Genomic DNA, 22,072 nt, shown 5'->3' on the forward strand with positions numbered 1-22,072 from the left:
AAACGGAGACGCAGGGACTCTTCTCCTTCCTCGTACCACGGCTCTGATTCACGAGCTGAATCGCAGGGCGAGGAGGATGCCTTTACTGTGGGCTCGGACGCTACCTCTATGTACCCCATTGATCTAACCGAAGGTGATGCGGATGTTAGTGATTTAATTGCGTCCATTAATTCCGTACTGAACCTCAATCCACCAGTGTCAGAGGAACAAGCCTCTCTGGTAGAAAAACACCAGTTTACCTCACCTAAGAGAGCAAGGAGTGTTTTGTAACCACTCCAGTTTTCAGGCCACTGTGACCAAACCCAGGGCCTGTCCTGACAAACGCTTTCCAAAGCGTAGTTCTGATGACAGTTTTCCCTTTCCACCAGAGGTGGTCAAGGAGTGGGCTCATTCACCTAAGGTGGATCCTCCGGTGTCTAGAATCTCAGCCCGGACAGTTGTATCTGTGGCGGGTGGCACCTCACTTAAGGATTCCACTGACCACCAGGTTGACCTGCTGGCCAAATCTGTATATGAAGCGGCAGGGGCCTCGTTCCCCCCGTCTTTTGCAGCAGTGTGGGCTCTTAAGGCCGTCTCTGCTTCTCTGGCGGAGATGCATTCCCTCACCAGGGACTCTCTGCCCGAAATGGTTGCCTTAACTTCCCAGGCTTCGGCCTTTTCATCCTATGCCATGTCTGCCATTCTGGAGGCCTCTCACCGCACGGCGGTGGCTTCCGCTAATTCCCTCGCGATCCGCAGGATCTTGTGGCTTCGAGAGTGGAAAGCAGACGCTTCTTCCAAGAAGTACCTTGCTGAGCTCCCTTTTGCTGGGTCCCGGCTGTTCGGTGAACAACTGGATGAAATTATTAAGGAAGCTACTGGCGGGAAGAGTACTTCCTTGCCACAAACTAAAACCAGGAAACCTGTACAGGGCAGGAACCAGTCGAGGTTTCGTTCCTTTCGTTCCTCTAACTGGTCATCCTCTAAGCCCTCTGCCTCGTCCACTAACTCAGCCAAGGATCGAAAAACCAGCTGGCGCACGAGGCCGCGTCCCCAGAAGAACGGAGGAGCCGCTGCCACTAAGGCAGCCTCCTCTTGACTATCTGGCCGCGCCAGCAACGTCCTTAGTCGGTGGCAGGCTCTCCCACTTTGGCGACGTGTGGTTTCAACACGTCTCCGATCAGTGAGTGCGGGATATCATCTCCCACGGCTACAGGATAGAATTCTCTTCCAGCCCGCCAAACAGATTTTTTCTGTCCACTCCCCCCTGCTCCAAGGCTGCCGCCTTCTCCCAGGCCGTGGCATCCTTGCAGGCCAACGGAGTAATTGTACCGGTTCCCGCCCGGGAACGGTTCAGAGGTTTCTACTCAAATCTCTTCCTAGTCCCCAAAAAGGACGGTTCCTTCCGGCCCATCCTGGATCTCAAGCTTCTCAACAAGCATGTTCAGGTGTGGCACTTTCGCATGGAATCTCTGCGATCAGTCATTGCCTCAATGACCCAAGGAGATTTTCTAGCATCCATCGACATCAGAGATGCCTATTTGCATGTGCCAATTGCGTTTTCACACCAGCGTTTTGCAATCGGAGAGGAACATTTCCAATTCGTGGCTCTCCCCTTCGGGTTAGCCACGGCCCCTCGAGTATTCACCAAGGTCATGGCAGCAGTGGTTGCGGTTCTGCACCTCCAGGGGTTGGCAGTGATTCCTTACCTGGACGACCTTCTAGTCAAGGCTTCATCTAGTGCAGACTGTCAGCGGAGTGTCTCGCTCACTCTCACCACGCTTGTTCAATTCGGGTGGCTTGTCAATCTGCCCAAGTCCACTCTGACCCCGACACAGAAACTTACGTACCTAGGGATGCAATTCGAGACTCTGCCGGCACTTGTGAAGCTGCCCTTAGTCAAACAGCAGTCCCTCCATCTGGCGGTGCGCTCTCTGTTGAGGCCCCGCCGTCATTCCATCAGGCACCTCCTGCAGGTGCTGGGTCAGATGGTGGCGTCAATGGAAGCGGTTCCCTTTGCCCAGTTCCATCTGCGTCCCCTGCAGCTGGACATTCTCCGCTGTTGGGACAAGCGGACTTCTTCCTTGCACAGGTTGGTGGCTCTGTCGCCACAGACCAGGAGCTCTCTTCAGTGGTGGCTTCGGCCCCTCTCTCTGTCTCAGGGACGCTCCTTCCTGATCCCGTCCTGGGTGATTCTCACCACGGATGCCAGCCTATCCGGCTGGGGAGCAGTATTTCTCCACCACCGAGCACAGGGCACTTGGACTCCGTCCGAATCAGCCCTCTCGATCAATGTGCTGGAAATCAGAGCTGTGCTCCTAGCTCTCGTAGCCTTTCACCACCTGTTGGCGGGCAAGCACATTCGAGTCCAGTCAGACAACGCGACAGCAGTTGCCTACATCAATCACCAGGGCGGGACTCGCAGCCGCCTGGCAATGTTGGAGGTTCAACGCATCCTTCAGTGGACGGAGGACTCCAAGTCCACCATATCCGCAGTCCACATCCCAGGCGTAGAAAACTGGGAGGCAGATTATCTCAGCCGTCAAACCGTGGACAGCGGCGAGTGGGCCCTGCATCCGGCAGTGTTCAGGTCAATCTGCCGCAAGTGGGGCACTCCGCAAGTGGACCTAATGGCATCCCGGCACAACAACAAGGTCCCGGTTTACGTGGCTCGCTTCCACGATCCTCAGGCCTTGGCAGCGGACGCGCTGGTTCAGGATTGGTCCCAGTTCCGTCTGGCTTACGTGTTTCCCCCTCTAGCTCTCTTGCCCAGAGTCCTGCGCAAGATCAGGATGGAGGGCAGTCGGGTCATAATCATTGCTCTAGACTGGCCCAGGCGAGCTTGGTACCCAGACCTGCTCCATCTGTCCGTAGAGGTGCCGTGGCATCTCCCGGAACGCCCAGACCTTCTCTCTCAAGGTCCGTTTTTCCGCCAGAATTCTGCGGCTCTCAGATTGACGGCGTGGCTCTTGAGTCCTGGATCCTGACGGCTTCCGGCTATGACTCAGGCTCGGAAGTCTTCCTCGGCCAAGATTTACCACAGGACTTGGAGGATTTTCCTGTCCTGGTGTCGCTCTTCCGGCCATGCTCCTTGGCCTTTTTCCTTGCCGACCATCCTGTCTTTTCTACAGTCCGGTCTGCAGCTAGGACTATCCCTCAATTCCCTCAAGGGACAGGTCTCGGCTCTGTCAGTGTTGTTCCAGCGGCGTATCGCCCGACTGGCCAAGGTGCGCACCTTCATGCAGGGCGCATCTCACATCATTCCTCCATACCGGCGGCCTTTGGATCCCTGGGACCTTAATCTGGTCCTCACTGCCTTACAGAAACCCCCCTTTGAACCTCTTAGGGAGGTTCCTTTGTTTCGCCTCTCACAGAAAGTGGTCTTTCTGGTGGCCATAACTTCTCTCAGGAGAGTTTCTGATTTGGCTGCGCTCTCTTCGGAGTCACCCTTTTTGGTTTTTCACCAAGACAAGGTGGTCCTCCGTCCGACTCCGGACTCTCCCTAAGGTGGTGTCTCCTTTCCACCTTAACCAGGACATTTCATTGCCTTCCCTTTGTCCGGCCCCTGTGCATCGCTTTGAGAAAGCGTTGCATACTTTAGATTTGGTGCGGGCGCTCCGGATCTATGTGTCACGCACCGCTGCTCTCAGGCGGTGCACCTCTTTTTGTGCTGACCACAGGTCAGCGCAAGGGTCTTTCGGCTTCGAAACCGACCCTAGCTCGTTGGATTAGGTCGGCCATCTCCGATGCCTACCAATGTACTCGGGTGTCTCCCCCATCGGGGATTAAGGCGCATTCGACCAGAGCTGTCGGTGCCTCTTGGGCTTTCAGGCACCAGGCTACGGCTCAGCAAGTCTGTCAGGCTGCCACTTGGTCTAGTCTGCACACCTTTTCGAAGCACTATCAAGTGCATGCTCATGCTTCGGCAGATGCGAGCTTGGGCAGACGCATCCTTCAGGCGGCTGTCGCCCATTTGTGAAGTTAGGTTTTGCCTACTTCGCAGTTCTGTTTATTACCCACCCATGGACTGCTTTGAGACGTCCCATGGTCTGGGTCTCCCATAAGGACCGATGAAGAAAAAGAGAATTTTGTTTACTTACCGTAAATTCTTTTTCTTATAGTTCCGACATGGGAGACCCAGCACCCTCCCTGTTGCCTGTTGGCAGTTTTTGTTCCGTGTGTTTTCACTGGCTGTTGTTGTAGACAGAGGTTCCGGTTGTTCCGGGTTTTACTCTATCTCTACTTGTGGGTGGATGTCCTCCTTCAGCTTTTGCACTAAACTGGCTGGATATGGTCATCCAGGGGGTGTATATGCTCAGAGGGAGGAGCTACACTTTTTAGTGTAGTACTTTGTGTGTCCTCCGGAGGCAGAAGCTATACACCCATGGTCTGGGTCTCCCAATACTGAACTATAAGAAAAAGAATTTACGGTAAGTAAACAAAATTCTCTTTTTTGCACCCACAAGAGAAGGCAGATACTGTATTTTCCTGTGTCTGCATTTGTGATCTTCCTGTACGCACAGCACTGCATCAGCGCTCACAATAGAGGCAGCGGTGCTGGAGTTTATTCAAGGCAGGTCTAGTCATGGGCAACACATGTAAAAACAAAAAATAAAAACCCTTTTTTTTGGGGTACAAATTCTTATAAAAAAAATGCGGAGACTAAACACAATAAAGATATAAACCCTTGTGGTTAAAATACAATAAAGATACTGTATTTGTCAGGGGACAAAAGACCCCCCCCCCCCGCCCCTTCCCCACTCCCCCATGAAAAAAAAGAAGAAAAAAAAATCTGTTTCTTCGGCGCTCTATTGGGAGACCCAGACGATTGGGTGTATAGCACTGCCTCCGGAGGCCACACAAAGCAATTACACTAAAAAGTGTAAGGCCCCTCCCCTTCTGGCTATACACCCCCAGTGGGATCACTGGCTCACCAGTTTTCTGCTTTGTGCGAAGGAGGTCAGACATCCACGCATAGCTCCACTGTTTGTAGTCAGCAGTAGCTGCTGGCTCTATTGGATGGAAGAAAAGAGGGCCCATATAGGGCCCCCAGCATGCTCCCTTCTCACCCGCGGTGGTGCTTGTAAGGTTGAGGTACCTATTGCTGGTACAGAGGCTGGAGCCCACATGCTGCTTTCCTTCCACATCCCCTGGAGGGCTCTGTGGAAGTGGGATCTTACCGGCCCCCAAGCCCTGGGGCCGGGCTCCATCCACAGACCCAGAGAACCTGCTGGATTTGGAGCGGGAGTGCCGTTCAGGGACAAGGCCCTGCAACTTTCAGGTACTCTGTGTCCCCGGCAGGCACGGACACTCTCAAGGCTTGCTGAGCGTTATAGTGCGCCGGGGACAGTAGCGCTGTACGCTGGGGTTAGGTCACTGCAGCTTTGCTGAGTGACGTTACATGTTGGGAACTACTGCGCCGACCGCTCCTGGAGCGGCGGCGCAGCTGCGACTTGTGGTGCGCCGGGGACTTTGCGCCGACCGCGCTTTTACGGCGGCGGCGCTTCTAACTTTAGCCCCCGGCTTCTGCGGCCTAGCGCCGCTTCGTTCCCGCCCCCACCCTGTCAATCAGGGTAGGGGAGAGATGCTGCTCAATTGGCAGCGCCGAGGGCTGGAGCTTTATTTACATGCTCCAGCCCTCTCACTAGGCACAGGGGGAAGCAGACTTCCCGCTCTTCGTCGGTGTACGCCCAGGGCCCGCCCCCCCTCTCCACAAGGACGCCGGCAGCCATTACACATGCGATCTGGCTGGGGAAAGGCAGCAGGCTCTGGGAGACCCAGACTAGAGGGATTTCTGGCGACCACACACCGCTCCTAAGCGGGCGGTAAGCAGCACAGTAGTGCTGGCCCCACTAGTGCCTCAGTGATATATTAGTGTACTTCTTTCTTGGTAATATATATATATATATATATAGTGCACTGTAAGGTCGCTTCTTGGCTGGACACCCTGTACTGCTCTGAGGAGGCAGCAACATGTCATCCGCAAAACGCAAGGCTGCCAAGGCACGGGCTGTGTACACTGTTTGTACTGCATGTGGGGCTGATCTACCGGCAGGCTCCAATGACTCACATTGTGTGCAATGTTCAGTCCCAGTGGCACTTCGTCAGCCAGAGCCTATTGTGGTGGTAGCCCAGGCAGAGACGCCTGTGAACCCTGCCCCGGTGACGGGGACAGACTTTGCAGTGTTTGCTGATAAAATGTCTGAGACTATGACAAAAATCCTGGAGACCTTGCAGGCCAGGCCAGTTCCTCAGACCATGGACACTGCTGTGTCTATGCTCTCCGGTCCCCCTCAGTTGGAACTAATCCGTACTTCAAGGGGGTCTCAAGCATCACAAGCTGAAGTCTCTGACTCAGATGACAGTCCCAGGCAGCCTAAGCGAGCTCGCTGGGAAAGACCCTCGACGTCATCACACTGCTCAGGGTCTCAGCGAGAAGAGTCTCTCTGTGATGAGACTGAGGACGGTGATCAGGATTCTAATCCTGAGGCCCCTCTCAATCTGGATGCCCCTGATGGTGACGCCATGGTTAATGACCTTATATCGGCGATTAATAGACTGTTGGATATTTCTCCCCCAGCTCCTTCAGCAGAGGAGGCAGCTGCACAGCAGGAGAAGTTCCATTTCCTGTATCCCAAGCGTAAATTAAGTGCTTTTTTGGACCACTCTGACTTCAGAGAATCAATCCAGAAGCACGACGCTCATCCAGACAAGCGTTTCTCTAAACGTTCTAAGGATACCCGTTATCCTTTTCCCTCTGAAGTGGCCAAACGCTGGACCCAGTGCCCAAAGGTGGATCCCCCAATTTCCAAGCTTGCGGCTAGATCCATAGTCGCAGTAGAGGATGGCGCTTCACTTAAAGATGCCAACGACAGACAGATGGACCTTTGGTTAAAATCTGTCTATGAAGCTATCGGCGCGTCGTTTGCTCCAGCATTCGCGGCCGTGTGGGCACTACAAGCTATTTCAGCTGGTTTAGCACAGGTGGATGCTATCATGCATCCAGCAGTACCGCAGGTGGCGTCCCTAACTTCGCAAATGTCTGCGTTTGCGACCTATGCTATCAATGCTGTCCTAGAATCTACGAGCCGTACCTCTATGGCGGCCGCCAATTCTGTGGTTTTGCGCAGAGCCTTATGGTTAAAGGACTGGAAAGCAGATGCTGGTTCCAAAAAATGCTTAACCAGCTTGCCATTATCTAGAGACAGACTGTTTGGTGAGCCATTGGCTGAAATCATAAAACAGTCCAAGGGTAAGGACTCTTCCTTGCCACAGCCCAGAGCAAGTAAACCTCAACAGAAAAAGTGGCAGTCGAGGTTTCGGTCCTTTCGAGGCTCGGGCAAGGCCCAATTCTCCTCGTCCAAAACGACTCAGAAAGGACAAGGGAGCTCAGATTCCTGGCGGGCTCATTCACGCCCCAGGAAAGCAAATGGAGGAACCGCTTCCAAGGCGGCTACCTCATGACTTTCGGCCGCCTCCCTCCGCATCCTCGGTCGGTGGCAGGCTCTCCCGCTTTTGCGACATTTGGCTGTCACAGGTCAAAGACCGGTGGGTAACAGACATTTTGTCTCGCGGGTACAGAATCGAGTTCAGTTCTCGGCCTCCACTTCGGTTCTTCAGAACCTCCCCACACCCCAACCGAGCAGATGCCCTGCTGCAGGCGGTGGACTCTCTAAGAGCAGAAGGAGTCGTGATCCCTGTCCCCCCTCAGGAACGGGGGCGAGGATTTTACTCCAATCTCTTTGTGGTTCCAAAAAAGGACGGCTCCTTCCGTCCTGTTCTGGACCTAAAACTGCTCAACAAGCATGTGAACGCCAGGCGGTTCCGGATGGAATCCCTCCGCTCAGTCATTGCCTCAATGTCCCAAGGAGATTTCCTAGCATCAATAGACATCAAAGATGCTTATCTCCACGTGCCGATTGCTACGGAGCACCAACGCTTTCTGCGCTTCGTGATAGGAGACGACCATCTTCAGTTCGTGGCTCTGCCATTTGGTCTGGCGACAGCCCCTCGGGTGTTCACCAAGATCATGGCAGCAGTGGTAGCAGTCTTGCACTCTCACGGACACTCTGTGATCCCTTACTTGGACGATCTACTGGTCAAGGCACCCTCTCAGGAGGCATGCCAACTCAGCCTGAATTTTGCACTGGAGACTCTCCAGGCGTTCGGGTGGATCATCAACTTCCCAAAGTCAAATCTGTCACCGACCCAATCACTAACGTATCTTGGCATGGAGTTTCATACTCTCTCAGCGATAGTGAAGCTTCCGCTGGACAAGCAGCGGTCTCTACAGACGGGGGTGCAGGCTCTCCTTCAAAGTCAGTCACACTCCTTAAGACGCCTCATGCACTTCCTCGGGAAGATGGTGGCGGCAATAGAGGCGGTTCCGTTTGCGCAGTTTCATCTGCGTCCACTTCAATGGGACATTCTCCGCCAATGGGACGGGAAGTCGACATCCCTGGACAGGAAAGTCTCCCTTTCCCAGACGGCCAAGGACTCTCTGCAGTGGTGGCTCCTTTCCACCTCATTATTACAGGGAAGATCCTTCCTACCACCGTCCTGGGCGGTGGTCACGACAGACGCGAGTCTGTCAGGGTGGGGAGCAGTTTTTCTCCACCACAGGGCTCAGGGTACGTGGACTCAGCAGGAGTCCATCCTTCAGATCAATGTTCTGGAAATCAGAGCAGTGTTTCTTGCCCTACTAGCCTTCCAGCAGTGGCTGGAAGGGAAGCCGATCCGAATTCAATCGGACAACTCCACAGCGGTGGCATACATCAATCACCAAGGGGGGACTCGCAGTCGGCAAGCCTTCCAGGAAGTCCGGCGCATTATGATGTGGGTGGAAGCCACGGCCTCCACCATATCCGCAGTTCACATCCCCGGCGTAGAAAACTGGGAAGCAGACTTCCTCAGTCGCCAGGGCATGGACGCAGGGGAATGGTCCCTTCACCCGGACGTGTTTCAGGAAATCTGTCGCCGATGGGGAAGGCCGGACGTCGACCTAATGGCGTCCCGGCACAACAACAAGGTCCCAACCTTCATGGCACGGTCTCGCGATCAAAGAGCTCTAGCAGCAGACGCCCTAGTGCAAGATTGGTCGCAGTTCCGGCTCCCTTATGTGTTTCCACCTCTGGCACTCTTGCCCAGAGTGCTACGCAAGATCAGATCCGACTGCAGCCGCGTCATACTCGTCGCTCCAGACTGGCCGAGGAGGGCGTGGTATCCGGATCTGTGGCATCTCACGGTCGGCCAACCGTGGGCACTACCAGACCGACCAGACTTACTGTCCCAAGGGCCGTTTTTCCATCGGAATTCTGCGGCCCTCAACCTGACTGCGTGGCCATTGAGTCCTGGATCCTAGCGTCTTCAGGCTTATCCCAAGGGGTCGTTGCCACCATGAGACAGGCTAGGAAGCCCACGTCTGCTAAGATCTACCACAGAACGTGGAGGATATTCTTATCCTGGTGCTCTGCTCAGGGAGTGTCTCCCTGGCCATTTGCATTACCTACCCTTCTTTCTTTCCTGCAATCTGGGTTAGAAAAAGGTTTGTCGCTCGGCTCCCTTAAAGGACAAGTCTCGGCGCTATCCGTCTTTTTTCAGAAGCGTCTAGCACGACTTTCTAAGGTGCGCACGTTCCTACAGGGGGTTTGCCATATCGTTCCCCCGTACAAGCGGCCGTTAGATCCATGGGATCTGAACAGGGTACTAGTTGCCCTCCAGAAGCCGCCCTTCGAGCCTCTGAAGGAGGTTTCACTTTCTAGACTATCACAGAAAGTGGCTTTTCTGGTAGCGATCACATCTCTTCGGAGAGTGTCTGAGCTAGCAGCGCTGTCTTCCAAGGCTCCCTTCCTGGTCTTCCACCAGGACAAGGTAGTGCTGCGCCCCATTCAGGAGTTTCTCCCGAAGGTGGTATCCTCTTTTCATCTTAATCAGGATATCTCTTTGCCTTCGTTTTGTCCTCATGCAGTTCATCGGTATGAGAAGGATTTACATTTGTTAGATCTGGTGAGAGCACTCAGAATCTACATTTCCCGCACGGCGCCCCTGCGCCGTTCGGATGCACTCTTTGTCCTTGTCGCTGGTAAGCGCAAAGGGTCGCAGGCTTCCAAAGCCACCCTGGCTCGATGGATCAAAGAACCAATTCTTGAAGCCTACCGTTCTGCGGGGCTTCCGGTTCCATCAGGGCTGAAGGCCCATTCTACCAGAGCCGTGGGTGCGTCCTGGGCATTGCGACACCAGGCTACGGCTCAACAGGTGTGCCAGGCAGCTACCTGGTCGAGTCTGCACACTTTCACCAAACATTATCAGGTGCATACCTATGCTTCGGCGGACGCCAGCCTAGGTAGAAGAGTCCTGCAGGCGGCAGTTGCCTCCCCGTAGGGGAGGGCTGTCTTTGCAGCTCTAACATGAGGTATTTCTTTACCCACCCAGGGACAGCTTTTGGACGTCCCAATCGTCTGGGTCTCCCAATAGAGCGCCGAAGAAGAAGGGAATTTTGTTATTTACCGTAAATTCCTTTTCTTCTAGCTCTTATTGGGAGACCCAGCACCCGCCCTGTTGTCCTTCGGGATTTTTGGTTTGTTTGCGGGTACACATGTTGTTCATGTTGAACGGTTTTCAGTTCTCCGATGTTACTCGGAGTGAATTTGTTTAAACCAGTTATTGGCTTTCCTCCTTCTTGCTTTTGCACTAAAACTGGTGAGCCAGTGATCCCACTGGGGGTGTATAGCCAGAAGGGGAGGGGCCTTACACTTTTTAGTGTAATTGCTTTGTGTGGCCTCCGGAGGCAGTGCTATACACCCAATCGTCTGGGTCTCCCAATAAGAGCTAGAAGAAAAGGAATTTACGGTAAGTAACAAAATTCCCTTCTTGACCAGCAAACGCAAAACTTTGGAAAACTTGTACCGGTCATCCTCACAAGAAACAATCTGTTGAACACATCACTTCTTATGTGTATGGAGGTTTCCTGACCGTCCCTCTCCTCTCCCAACAAGACATGCTTGAGGAGAGAATTTTGGTCAGTTGAATTTAACATGTCAAAACCTCATTTCCACAAGAACTATTTCTAGAGATTTCATAGCTGGCGTACGTGTCCATAGTAGAGTCTAGAGAAAAAGCTGAATAAGCTGTGTTATGTATGCGACTTCCCCAACACCCCCCCCTCCCCCCTGAATGGAACCTGCAGCTGCACCTCCCTCCTCTACCCCTTTTTTTTTTTTTTTGTGTGCATATAGTCTGCATTCAGGGAATGTGGGGGAGAACTACAAACTTTAGGCTTTATGTTGATTTAGTTTTAATGTATTATGGATTCATTGTAGCTAAGCCTGATCTCACTTTTTTATTGTGCACCTATTAGATGCTATGTTTCTAATGTCCAAAGCCTTTTAACTGTATGTTCTCTAGAATTTTGCAGGAAAAATTAGACCAACCAGTGTCTGCTCCACCATCACCTCGAGACATATCGATGGAGATCGACTCTCCAGAAAACATGATGAGACACATACGTTTTCTTAAGAATGAAGTAGAAAGATTAAAGAAGCAGCTGAGAGCCGCACAGCTACAGCGTAAGTAGCCCTGGAATCAGGCCATCTGACTCCCTCCAGCCTCATCACCTATCTGTGCCTCCTGCAGTTGTGTTATGGGGGTTATGCCCACATGGGACAGAGACACAAATTGAAAATTTGCATATTACAATATTGCTGAGTGGATGAACTTATACAAAATCTCACATGATGCAGAGAAAATCTGCAGCCTAAATTGATCATCTGGCGCAGCACGTTTCAGTCAGTCTTTTTTGCAGTGCTACGGTAACATTTTTATTACGTCCTCAGCATTTCTACAGCAAAATTCTTCATAAAAAGCCACTTTATTACCACATACTATTGTCTTCTCATGCTGATCCTGAATTGCAGAATGTATTGTTCCCCAGTGCTGAATTCAGTTCTGCAGAGATCTGTCAGGATTTTTAGATTTCTCTGATGATTTCTGACTGTTAGTGACAAACTTGTCAGCTGCTTATAATGATTAGATGTGTTATAACTAGTGATAGATGAGCAAGCGTGCTTGCCACAGTGCGTTACTCGATTGAGCTGCTCAAGCTTCCCATTGACTTCCATTATACTCGTTACTTTAGTGTTGGAGCACCCCAATGTTCGATTAAGTAAGAGTAACTAGCAGTGGGAGTATGCTCGCCCATCGCTAGTTATGTGTTCTGCAACTCTAATTTCAGTGTAATGCAAAGTATTTATAAAGCAAAGACTTCATCCACCCTGATTTATTTTACCCATATGTCAGTTTGTGTCCAGACACAGTACTAGGACCACCCGCCGCTCTATAGCACAAAACTTATCACCCCAATTCCCATGGTGCTTTATGTGCAGACTAAACATGCAAATATATCACACTAGTGTGTGAAGTATTTGACTTTCGCCTTCTTCATGAACTTATCCACTTTGCTTAAAGCGCACCATTCAAAAGGATTTTCATATATAAGCTAAAGCCAGTGCTATACTGGCACTATCAGGCTGATTCTATACATACTTTTAGTTGTCAGCTAGGATGTATAGGTTTTGAAACACAAGCAAGTAAAGTTTGTAAAATGAGCAGGTTCCTGAGTGGCAGCAGCTGCCAATCAGCTGATAGCTGGGGTGGGTATTCATAGTGATTCCCGCCCCCTTGCCTGACCGTCCTTTCCCTGGTATTTATGCTAATTCTATTATAGATTCATTTTAGTAAGTAACTAGAAGGACCTGTGCTGATGTCATACCCATGTGACCAGAAGGGGTGGGGCCTCAGCCAACAGAAAAATAATGTTGCTTCCTGGTATCAACTATGTTGATCCTGCACCTTCTAGTCACTTACGTTTGACATCAGCAAGGTCCTTCTAGTCACAAAGTAAAACGATTCTAGAATAGAATTAGCATAAATAACGGGCAGGACTGACAGGCTGGGCAGCTGACAACCTAAAGGTATATTCCGTTGCACCTCACGTCGAATAACAGTGTATTTCACAAACTTTACTTGCCTGTATTTTAGAAAGTATACATCTAATCTCACAACTAAAGATATATATACTATCACCATGATAGCGTGAGTATAGCACTGGCTTTAGGTTATATATGAAAATCCTGGTGATCGGTGTGCTTTTAACGAAGTGTATGTTTGTTTTTTGACAAGGGGCAAGCCATTAGCCAATAATAAGGGTGTATCTACACACATGAAGAATTTGCTATTGAAATTTCCCAGCAAAACCTCAGCAGCAATGTGCACATTTGAAGGGGCTTTCTGGTTACAGAAATCCTTTCTTCGGCGCTCCATTGGGAGACCCAGACGATTGACGATTGGGTGTATAGCTACTGCCTCCGGAGGCCACACAAAGTATTACACTAAAAAGTGTAAGGCCCCTCCCCTTCTGCAAATACACCCCCCGTGGGATCACGGGCTCCTCAGTTTTATGCTTTGTGCGAAGGAGGTCAGACATCCACGCATAGCTCCACTGTTTAGTCAGCAGCAGCTGCTGACTATGTCGGATGGAAGAAAAGAGGGCCCATACTAGGGCCCCTAGCATGCTCCCTTCTCACCCCACTTTTGTCGGCGGTGTTTGTTAAGGTTGAGGTACCCATTGCGGGTACGGAGGCTGGAGCCCACATGCTGCTTTCCTTCCCCATCCCCCTGAGGGCTCTGGGTGAAGTGGGATCTTACCGGCCTCCAGGCTCTGAGGCCGGGCTCCATCCACAGACCCGGAGATCCTGCTGGAATGGAGCTGAGTATCGTCAGGGACAAGGCCCTGCAACGTTAAGGTACTCTGTGTCCCCGTACAGACCACGCACACACACACCAGCATGCTGGGTGTGTTAGTGCGCCGGGGACAACAGCGCTGCGCGCTGGGGCTATACTCACTGCAGCTTAGCTGAGTGAGTTAATGTGTGGGAAACTGCCGCGCCGGCCGCTGCTAGAAGCTGCGGCGCGGATGAGACTTGTGGTGCGCCGGGGACTTCCGCGCTGACCGTGCTTTTACGACGGCAGCGCTTATAAATCGAGTCCCCGGCTTTTGCGGCCTAGTTTCGTTTCCTTCCCGCTCCCGGGCCTGCCAGTCAGGGAAGGGGCGGGACGCTGTACAATGGTCAGCACCGAGGGCTGGAGTCTTATTTACATACTCCAGCCCCCTCACTGGGCACAGTGGGACGCCAGTTTCCCGCTCGTTGTCTGGGGCACGCCCACGGCCCGCCCCTCTTCACAGGACGCCGGCAGCCATTCCTGCATGCAGTCTAAGCTGGAGAACGGACACAGGCTCTGGGAGACCCGGTCAAGGGATTCTGGCGACCACACACCCGCTTAAGCGGGCGGTAAGCAGCACCTTGGTGCTGACCCCACTAGTGCCACAGTGTTTTGTGTACTTTATGCTTGTACCTATATTTGCACTGTACGGTCGCTTCTTGGCTAGATACCCCTGGATTGCTCTGAGGAGACAACAGCATGTCGTCCGCAGAAAAGCAAGGGTGCCAAGGCACAGGCTTTCTATGCTGTCTGTACCGCATGTGAGGCTGTGTTACCGGCAGGTTACACTAACCCCCATTGGGTAGAGTCTCTGCTAGTGGTGGCCCAGAGAGAGCCACCTGTGAAACGGTCCAGAGGACAGAGTTTGCAGTTTTTTGCGGATAAAATGTCTGGGACTATGACCAAGATTCTAGAAACTTGCAGTCCAGGCCGGTGACTCAGACAATGGGCACTGTTGAACAATGCCCCCCGGTCTCCCTCAGTTGGAACTAATACGTGCTCCAAGGGGGTCCCATACATCCCAGGCTGAAGGCTCTGCACGGACGACAGTCCCAGTCAGCCTAAGCGAGCTCGCTGGGAGAGACCCTCGACTTCACACACTAGTCAGGGTCTCAGCGAGAGGATTCTCTGTATGATGAGGCAGAGGTAGCTGATCAGGATTCTGATCCTGAGATCGCTTTCAATCTGGATGCTCCTAATAGTGACGCCATGGTGAACGATCTCATAGCGTCCATCAATAGACTGGTGGATATTTCTCCCTCAGCCCCTCCAGTGGAGGAGTCAGCTTCGCAGCAGGAGAAATTCCATTTCAGGTATCCCAAGCGTAAATTCAGTACTTTTTTGGGCCACTCTGACTTCAGAGAAGCAGTCCAGAAACACCACGCTTATCCAGACAAGCGTTTCTCCACACGTCTTAAGGATACACGTTATCCCTTTCCCCCTGACGTGGTCAAGCGCTGGACCCAGTGTCCAAAGGTGGATCCCCCAATCTCCAGGCTTGCGGCTAGATCCATAGTTGCAGTGGAAGATGGGACTTCACTTAAAGATGCCATTGTCAGACAGATGGACCTCTGGTTGAAATCTGTCTATGAAGCTATCGGCGTGTCGTTTGCTCCGGCATTCGCAGCCGTATGGGCGCTCCAAGCTATTTCAGCTGGTCTTGCGCAGGTGGACACTGGCACACGTATATCTGTGCCGCAGATGGCGTCCTTAACCTCGCATATGTTTGCATTGCGACTTACGCTATTAATGCTGTCCTGGACTCTACGAGCCGTACGTTAGTGGCGTCCGCCAACTCCGTGGTTTTTACGCAGAGCCTTGTGGTTAAGGGAATGGAAGGCAGATTCTGCTTCCAAAAAGTGTTTAACCAGTTTGCCATTATCTGGTGTCAGACTGTTTGGTGAGCGATTGGATGAAATCATTAAACAGTCCAAGGGTAAGGATTCTTCCTTACACCAGCCCAGATCAAACAAAACCCAACAGAGGAAAGGACAGTCGAGGTTTCGATCCTTTCCAGGCTCGGGCAGGTCCCAGTTTTCCTCGTCCATAAGGACTCAAAAGGCTCAGAGGGGCTCAGATTCCTGGCGGGCTCAATCACGCCCAAAGAAGGCAGCCGGAGGAACCGCTACCAAGGCGGTTTCCTCATGACTTTCAGCCCTCTCTCTCCGCATCTGCGGTCGGTGGCAGACTCTCCCGCTTTGGCGACATTTAGCTGCCACAGGTCAAAAACCGGTGGGTGAGAGACATTTTGTCTCACGTGTACAGGATAGAGTTCTGTTCTCGTCCTCCGGCTCGATTCTTCAGAACTTCCCCACCTCCCGACCGAGCCGATGCTCTTCTGCAGGCAGAAGGAGTGGTAATCCCTGTTCCTCTGCAGGAACAAGGTCACGGTTTTTACTCCAATCTGGTTGTGGTGCCAAAAAAGGACGGCTCTTTCCGTTCCGTTCTGGACCTATAACTGCTCAACACATGAAAACCAGGCGGTTCCGGATGGAATCCCTCCGCTCCGTCATTGCCTCAATGTCTCAAGGAAATTTCCTAGCATCAATAGACATCAGGATGCTTATCTCCACGTGCCGATTGCTCCAGAGCACCAGTGTTTGCTACGATTCGTTATAGAAGACGAGCATCTTCAGTTCGTAGCCCTGCCCTTCGGTCTGGCGACAGCCCCACGGGTTTTCACCAAGGTCATGGCAGCAGTGGTAGCAGTCCTGCACTCTCAGGGTCACTCTGTGATCCCTTACTTGGTCGATCTACTTGTCAAGGCACCCTCTCAAGAGGCATGCCAACACAGCCTGAACGTTGCGCTGAAGACTCTCCAGAGTTTCGGGTGCATCATCAACTTTTCAAAGTTAATTCTGACCCCGACCCAATCGCTGAGATATCTTGGCATGGAGTTTCATACTCTCTCAGCGATAGTGAAGCTTCCGCTGGACAAACAGCGTTCACTACAGACGGGGGTGCAGTCTCTCCTTCAAGGCCAGTCACACCCCTTAAGACGCCTCATGCACTTCTTAGCGAAGATGGTAGCAGCAATGGAGGCAGTCCCTTTCGCGCAGTTTCATCTGCGTCCACTGCAATGGGACATTCTCCGCCAATGGGATGGGAAGTCGACGTCCCTAGACAGGAACGTCTCCCTTTCTCAGACGGTCAAGGACTCTCTTCAGTGGTGACTTCTTCCCACCTCATTGTCAAAAGGAAAGTCCTTCCTACCCCCATCCTGGGCGGTGGTCACGACAGACGCGAGTCTGTCAGGGTGGGGAGCAGTCTTTCTCCACCACAGGGCTCAGGGTACGTGGACTCAGCAAGAGTCCACCCTTCAGATCAATGTTCTGGAAATCTGGGCAGTGTATCTTGCCCTGCAACCCTTCCAGCAGTGGCTGGAAGGCAAACGGATCCGAATTCAGTCGGACAACTCCACAGCGGTGGCATACATCAACCACCAAGGCGGAACACGCAGTCGGCAAGCCTCCCAGGCAGTCCGGCGGATTCGGATGTGGGTGGAAGACAGAGCATCCACCATATCCGCAGTTCACATCCCGGGCGTAGAAAACTGGGAAGCAGACTTCTTCAGTCGCCAGGGTATGGACGCAGGGGAATGGTCTCTGCACCCGGACGTGTTTCAGGAAATCTGTAGCCGCTGGGGGATGCCGGACGTCGACCTAATGGCGTCTCGGCACAACAACAAGGTCCCGATTTTCATGGCGCGGTCTCACGATCAAAGAGCTCTGGCGGCAGGCGCCTTAGTTCAGGATGGGTCGCAGTTCCAGCTACCCTATGTGTTTCCCCCTCTGGCACTGTTGCCCAGAGTGCTACGCAAGATCAGCTCCGATTGCCGCCGCGCCATCCTCGTCGCCCCAGACTGGCCGAGGAGGTCGTGGTACCCGGATCTGTGGCATCTCACGGTCGGCCAACCGTGGGCACTACCAGACCGGCCAGACTTACTGTCCCAAGGGCCGTTTTTTTCTGTCTGAATTTTACGGCCCTGAACCTGACTGTGTGGCCATTGAGTCCTGGATCCTAGCGTCTTCAGGATTATCTCAAGACGTCATTGCCACCATGAGACGGGCTAGGAAGCCGACGTCTGCCAAGATCTACCACAGGACGTGGAAGATATTCTTATCTTAGTGCTCTGCTCAGGGAGTGTCTCCCTGGCCATTTGCATTGCCTACTTTTCTTTCCTTCCTGCTCTGGTTTGGAAAAAGGTTTGTCGCTCGGCTCCCTTAAAGGACAAGTCCCAGCGCTGTCTGTATTCTTTCAGAAGCGCCTAGCACGACTTCCTCAGGTACGCACGTTCCTGCAGGGGTTTTGTCACATTGTCCCTCCGTACAAGAGGCCGTTAGACCCATGGGATCTGAACAGGGTACTAATTGCTCTCCAGAAGCCGTCCTTCGAGCCTCTGAGGGATGTTTCACTTTCTCGACTTTCACAGAAAGTGGCCTTTCTGGTAGCGGTCACATCTCTTCGGAGAGTGTCCGAACTAGCAGCGCGGTCAGCCAAAGCTCCCTTCCTGGTGTTTCACCAAGACAAGGTAGTGCTGCGCCTGATTCCGGAGTTTCTCCCTAAGGTGGTATCCCCCTTTCTTCTCAATCAGGATATCTCCTTACCTTCCTTTTGTCCTCATCCAGTTCATCGATATGAAATGGATTTGCATTTGTTGGATCTGGTGAGAGCACTCAGAATCTACATTTCCCGCACGGCTCCCCTGCGCCGCTCGGATGCGCTCTTTGTACTTGACTCTGGTCAGCGTAAAGGGTCGCAGGCTTCCAAATCCACCCTGGCTCGATGGATCAAGGAACCAATTCTTGAAGCCTACCGTTCTGCTGGGCTTCCGGTTCCATCAGGGCTGAAGGCCCATTCTACCAGAGCCGTGGGTGCGTCCTGGGCATTACGGCACCAGGCTACGGCTCAGCAGGTGTGCCAGGCAGCTACCTGGTCGAGTCTGCACACTTTCCCAAGCATTATCAGGTGCATACCTACGCTTAGGCGGATGCCAGCCTAGGTAGAAGAGTCCTGCAGGCGGCGGTTGCCTCCATGTAGGGAAGGGCTGTTTTACGGCCCTAACTTGAGGTATTAATTTACCCACCCAGGGACTGCTTTTGGACGTCCCAATCGTCTGGGTCTCCCAATGGAGCGCCGAAGAAGGGAATTTTGTTACTTACCGTAAATTCCTTTTCTTCTAGCTCCAATTGGGAGACCCAGCACCCGCCCTGTTTCCTTCGGGATTTTTGTTTTTTTCGGGTACACATGTTGTTCATGTTGAATGGTTTCAGTTCTCCGATGTTCCTTCGGATTGAATTTGTTTAACCAGTTATTGGCTTTCCTCCTTCTTGCTTTTGCACTAAAACTGAGGAGCCCGTGATCCCACGGGGGGTGTATATGCAGAAGGGGAGGGGCCTTACACTTTTTAGTGTAATACTTTGTGTGGCCTCTGGAGGCAGTAGCTATACACCCAATCGTCAATCGTCTGGGTCTCCCAATTGGAGCTAGAAGAAAAGGAATTTACGGTAAGTAACAAAATTCCCTTCTTCTTACGGCTGAAGTTTGTTACGGTTCTCAACCGGAGACAGCGCTGGAGTTGCCAGTCACTGCTCCCGGATGCTTATTGTCTGCAGCGTTATCACATTCACAAGCGCTTCAGCTAATCTGTGATCTTGGCCTCTGGTCAGGTCTACTTCAGCTGAGCTCAGTTATTGGGTGCATAACTTTTTTCAGACTTTTGGTTTATTTTTTGGGGAATTTGTGCATTTTCAAAACACAGCATGCTCTGGATGAGGCTGTTTCCTATAGACTTTTCTATACTACAGGAAAATGCACCCAATTTTTTTTTTTTTTATATAAGATTATTATATTTTTTATTTTTTTTTTATGAAGAAAAAAAAATCCATGGCCATCAAAAATAAACTGTGTGAAGGAGGCACTAAGTCTTCAGTGCTGTTCAGGCATGGATGATTAATGAAGCGGAGGATGATCTGTGACACTTGCTCTTGGTTTCGTCCTTGAATACTTTGTTTACTTGGTATTTTCAGATGATAACAGGTTACTCTCTTTGGTGCTTATCAGATTGTGTCATCTGCTTTTATCTGATGATGGGTTTCATGAAGCGGTGGAAGTGAATCAGCCGCTTTATAGATGGCCGACCTCTAGATCAAATAGATTTAGTCTTGCAAGTTTTAAATGTAGCTAAACTATAGGGCCTGGCGTGAACTTGACCACATCTAAAATGTCAGTCACTGGTAACCTCTGCCCACACCATGAAAGTATAGAGTTCTGCATTTCTACATTGCGGCTGTCACTCACACAGGCATTGCTGTTTCCCGGGTGTTTAACTCCATAAACAGATGTTTCCTTTTGTGCCAGAAAGATCACCTTGATCCAGTTTGCGGCTTTGTGTGTGTTATAATAAAATTTGTTGTTGTTTTTTAATTAGTTTAACATTTTGATTTAATTACTTTTATCTGATGCAGACACTGAGAAAATGGCCCAGTACTTGGAGGAGGAACGCCACATGAGGGAAGAAAACTTAAGGCTTCAAAGAAAACTGCAGCGGGAAATGGAAAGACGGGAGGCCCTGTGCAGGCAGCTGTCCGAGAGCGAATCCAGCTTAGAGATGGATGACGAGAGGTTGGGTATCTTAGTCCATTATGATGCATAGTAGTACTGAGCCGTCATTATTCATCCCCTTCATCACAGCCATCACCCACTTGTCATGCTCGTGCTTTGTGGGGAAAAAAATATAACCTTCTGATGAGCTATAATTTTGTACTGGTGGATAAAAATGTAAGGGTTAATAATGGACGAGTAGTAATAATTAGGGATGATCGAGTACCTCAAATATTTGGCTTCACGAATATTTTCCGACTAGGTCGCCGCTATTCAACTATTCGCGAATAGTCGATGCGCAATGTAAGTCTATGAGAAACCCGAATAACAACTATTCGGAACTATTCAGGCTTCCCATAGACTTGCATTGCGCATCGAATATTCTAATAGCGGCGACTATTATTTGGCGAAGCCGAATATTTGAGGTATTCGATCATCCCTAGTAATAATGAATGAACTTGAGCACGTCGGACACTTTAAAAGGGCTCAACTCGAGTAACAGGTATATTGTAAGTCAATAATTGGGCCTCTGCCCCCATACAGCCATAAACTGAGCATTTCCAGGGGAGGGCAGGGTTTTTTTTTTTTTTTCCTTTTCATACTACATTTGATATTGTTTTTACCCCCAGTGAGAGCCTTTCGGACTGCAAATGGCTCACTGGGGTGCCGGCTCCCATCATTCAGTGAAGCGAGCCTGCACTTTGTGTTCAATGTTCTTGAACAACACATTTGAGCACCTGTGAAACACCCTCGAGCATTCCCGAGCACCCCATGCTTGATCCAGTACCCAGCAGTGCTGAGTACACTTACCCATAATTAGCAAGAGTGAAGAGTAACCATTTGGATGAAAATATTCTTTAAGGGCAAATGATTCACACATAGATGTTTCCATCTTAATTTTCAAAGTGTACCCTATTCTTCAGTTTGCTTTGTCTAAGGCCCCCTTCACACGTCCGTGAAAAAAACGATCAGTTTTTTCACGTATGTGTTAAAGGGGTGGTTAGCTCCCCGTGTGCCGTGTTTGTGGCACATTCCTGTTCACCGTGTGTTATACGTAATAACACACGGAGAACGGAAAGCCCCGCCTACCTGCATAATCCGGCGCTGTCTGTGGTGCTGAATGACAGCGTCTGGCACAGGCCACGCCCCACTGATGCTGCTGGGGGTCGGATGCAGGGGACAGCCGCGGCAGAGACTGCAGGACTCGTGGAGGTGAGTGTTTTGTTTTTTTTTTGTTTTTTTTTTTTTTTTTTTTTTTTTTTTTTTTTTACAATTCCACGTGTGTTTCGCCGGCGCGAGTCACGTGCACCCGCATCCACACTACTTCCGTGTGGTACGTGTGCGGGACCATGCTGCCGGAAAAACACTGACATGCATCCGTGTGGAGCACACGGCACACGTCTGCTCCACACGGAGGCACGGGCCACTGGCAGAACACGTGCGTGCACATATACCCATTGATTTTAATGGGTATACGTGTGCCCGTGTCTCTGGTACATACGGGCACGGACCTAGCACGTACCGGAGACATGGACGTGTGAAGGGGGCCTAAGGTTGCGTTGACCGACTGTTTATTTGGTCAATAGCTATATTCTCCGATTCCCTATAGACAGAAAAATCCACTGGGACAAGCCCAATCTCTATAGGAAGACCTGTATCTGGCAATATGTATCTCCCAGGGAAAAAAAGAATTGGCCTTGTTGAACGCTACTCC

General features: G+C 51.3%; 1 protein-coding gene across 1 annotated transcript in view; it reads left to right on the forward strand.

Annotated features, from left to right (window-relative positions):
* Window positions 1-22,072, forward strand: part of CCDC6 (coiled-coil domain containing 6) — a 111,574-nt gene that overhangs the window by 67,570 nt on the left and 21,932 nt on the right. The window contains exons 5-6 of the mRNA XM_075352343.1: window positions 11,383-11,543; window positions 20,223-20,379. Of these exons, the coding sequence (XP_075208458.1) occupies window positions 11,383-11,543; window positions 20,223-20,379 (318 nt within the window). The remainder of the gene's footprint in view (window positions 1-11,382; window positions 11,544-20,222; window positions 20,380-22,072) is intronic.

The sequence above is a fragment of the Anomaloglossus baeobatrachus genome, chromosome 5 (genome assembly GCF_048569485.1).
Source record: "Anomaloglossus baeobatrachus isolate aAnoBae1 chromosome 5, aAnoBae1.hap1, whole genome shotgun sequence".
Lineage (NCBI taxonomy): Eukaryota > Metazoa > Chordata > Amphibia > Anura > Aromobatidae > Anomaloglossus > Anomaloglossus baeobatrachus.